At 44.8% G+C, this 2450-nt stretch overlaps 1 protein-coding gene across 1 annotated transcript in view; it reads right to left on the bottom strand.

The window, feature by feature from the left end:
* The window catches only part of LOC107095448 (cytochrome b5 reductase 4), a 21481-nt gene that overhangs the window by 1852 nt on the left and 17179 nt on the right, over positions 1-2450 (bottom strand). The window contains exons 6-9 of the mRNA XM_015391551.1: positions 2085-2247; positions 1217-1367; positions 1052-1138; positions 821-982 (exon numbers count right to left, since the gene is read on the bottom strand). Coding sequence (XP_015247037.1) covers positions 821-982; positions 1052-1138; positions 1217-1367; positions 2085-2247 — 563 coding nt within the window. The remainder of the gene's footprint in view (positions 1-820; positions 983-1051; positions 1139-1216; positions 1368-2084; positions 2248-2450) is intronic.

Below are 2450 nucleotides of genomic sequence, written 5' to 3'. Positions count from 1 at the left end.
TTCTGACATTTTGAACTGAACAAGCTTCCTGGATGGAAGAGAAAAGTCTTCAAACTTAGAAACAAAGTCCAGTGGATTGATTTATAATTTTTTTGGAATGACTTTACTTTGATTTCTAATGCATTTCTACAGCGACAGATTGTTTCCATGGTACAGAGGTAAATATTTCACTATTGCTCTGCTTGTAAAGCTGTAGAGCAGCAGCCTCCTCCTTAGATCCTCTGAGGCTGCAGAGGCCGAGCTTTGGGAGTCCCTGAAACACAAACAAGGCTGTTTGTTGATTTTCATGGCCTCATAACATCCAGCTCCTACTGCTGGTGGAGATTCTCAGTCATCCAGGTCACAGTCATTCCAAAAAAGTTTTAAAAAAACAATCCACTGGACTTTGTTTCTCTTCCATCCAGGAAGCTTTTTCAATTGAAAATGTCAGAAATAGCGTTTAGTTCCAGGTTTAATCCAGCAGCCCAACAAAGCCTGGTTTTAGTTTAGAAAACAGGCAAATATCCCATAATGCATTGCAATATGCTGCTGAAGATTCTCTGTCATCACTCTAAATGTTTCTCATAATATTACAACTTTACTCTTGTAATTTTCCAACTTTATTCTTATAAATTTTATGACTTTATTCTTGTAATGTTAAGACTTTGTTCTTGAAATAGAGAAACTAATCTCCAGCCTGGCCCTAATACTCGTCGTAGGTGACTGAGTCCTGTTTGTAGCAAATTCATTTCCTCCTAATAAACCGACAGAACAAAGACCTTTCCATTTCTAACATCTAAAACGTGTTGGGGTTAGATTCCCGTTGCTCATCAGCTCCTACCCGGTGGTTTGCTCTGTGAAGCCAGAAGGACCACAGACACAAGCGTAACATCTGGATCCATGCGGCCTGAGGAGGAAGGTCGTCAGCGCGGCCTCATCCACCCGACCCCTCCTGCCGCTCCAGCTGTCAGACGGCTCTGAGAGGACGTGCTCCACCTGAAAGCTGAACCGCACACAGTCAGACCAGGAAAACCCTGACCTCTGACCTCTCCTCCCTCCATCCTCTCCTTACCGTTCCTCTTTAGCTGCCAGATCGTCCAGCTGGTGGCGCCACAGCACATCCTCCTCCCTCTTGTTGAAGAACAGCAGCTGTATTTTGCTGTGAACACAGATTGAAGGATCGTCTGTTTAACATCTGAACTCCATCAGAAACGCTCAGAGCGAAGCGCTTCCTGACCTGATGGAGTCACTTTCTCGCAGCGCCAGGCTGATGAGACGAGCCATCGGCGTGAATCCTGTCCCTGCTGCCAACAGGTAGAGGTGAGTGACATCACGCAGGGGGCGGAGACTGAAAGGACCCTCCGGACCGCTGACCGAGACATTTTCACCTTGGAAACCACAAGAAACGCAGCTTAGATGGAAGCAGAAAAATAAACGTTCGGTTTGAAGAACATCAACAGGAAAAGGTCGTAATACTGATGCTAACAGAAGCTAAAGATGAAAAAAGGTCCCTTATTCTGCTTGTTTAAACCTTTAAAGGCAAATATGAGAAGAAATAACAAAAAAACAGAAAAGCAGCCTTCAAAGTGAAGCTGCCTCTTCTGTCTGTGTTTCACGACGAAGCCGCATCATCAGTCCAGACCAATCAGAGGCTGCTGTGCACCATAAGACGTGTATAGACACCTCACAGCTGCACTAATGTCACTATTGTGTGATTTTTAGCTATCAGGCTTCTGGAGGAAGGAGAGCGTCTTGATTCTGGGTTGGACTAAAAGCTGAATATGGAACATGGCTCTAAAGGCCATCATCCATCATCAGTGTGACGAAGCAGATAAAGGAGCTTTAAAAAGGAATGAAACTCTATCCTGGTTTTACAGAGACGACCGTCTCCTCCCTTAAAATCCTGAACGGATCAGAACTTTAAATCACAGACAAAACAATCAGGGCAGCCATGTTTTTTTCAGCTTCTAGTTCTAAAGTTAATAACCTGAAGAAACCAATGAAGACAGAAAGATGTAAGGCTGGTTTGAACCAGAAGAATGGAAGATAAAGGAGCTTCCAGTCATTATCTGAGCTTTAGGTTCCCCCGTTCAGACGAGACGTACCGATCTGTAGGCTGTCCAGGTACGGGCTGAGGACGCCATCAGGGTAGACTTTGACCATGAGGTAGAGGTCGGACCCCTGGGAGGACGGCGGCGAAGCAGCAACCAGACTCTGGTCCACTGGGGTGTACGGCCTCACCACCTCAGCACCTGGAAGGACCAGCAGCTGTTAGGGGAGGAGCTCCGCTGACCTTCTACTGCAACCGTTTAGCCTCATTAACGATGGCGGTTAGAGAAAAAAAAAGATCTTCTGAGTTAAAGGTTTGAATAAAAATCCAATGAATGAAAACCTTTTAGATTACTTCCTGCTAAATAAAAACAATGAAGAGGAAATGGATCCATTTGTCTCATCAATATTTATGGAATTAA

This window comes from Cyprinodon variegatus, unplaced genomic scaffold, assembly GCF_000732505.1.
Source record: "Cyprinodon variegatus isolate N-32 unplaced genomic scaffold, C_variegatus-1.0 Scaffold547, whole genome shotgun sequence".
Taxonomy (NCBI): Eukaryota; Metazoa; Chordata; class Actinopteri; order Cyprinodontiformes; family Cyprinodontidae; genus Cyprinodon; species Cyprinodon variegatus.
The sequence above is the reverse complement of the archived record's forward strand: the minus strand, read 5'-3'. Positions and strand labels throughout refer to the sequence as shown.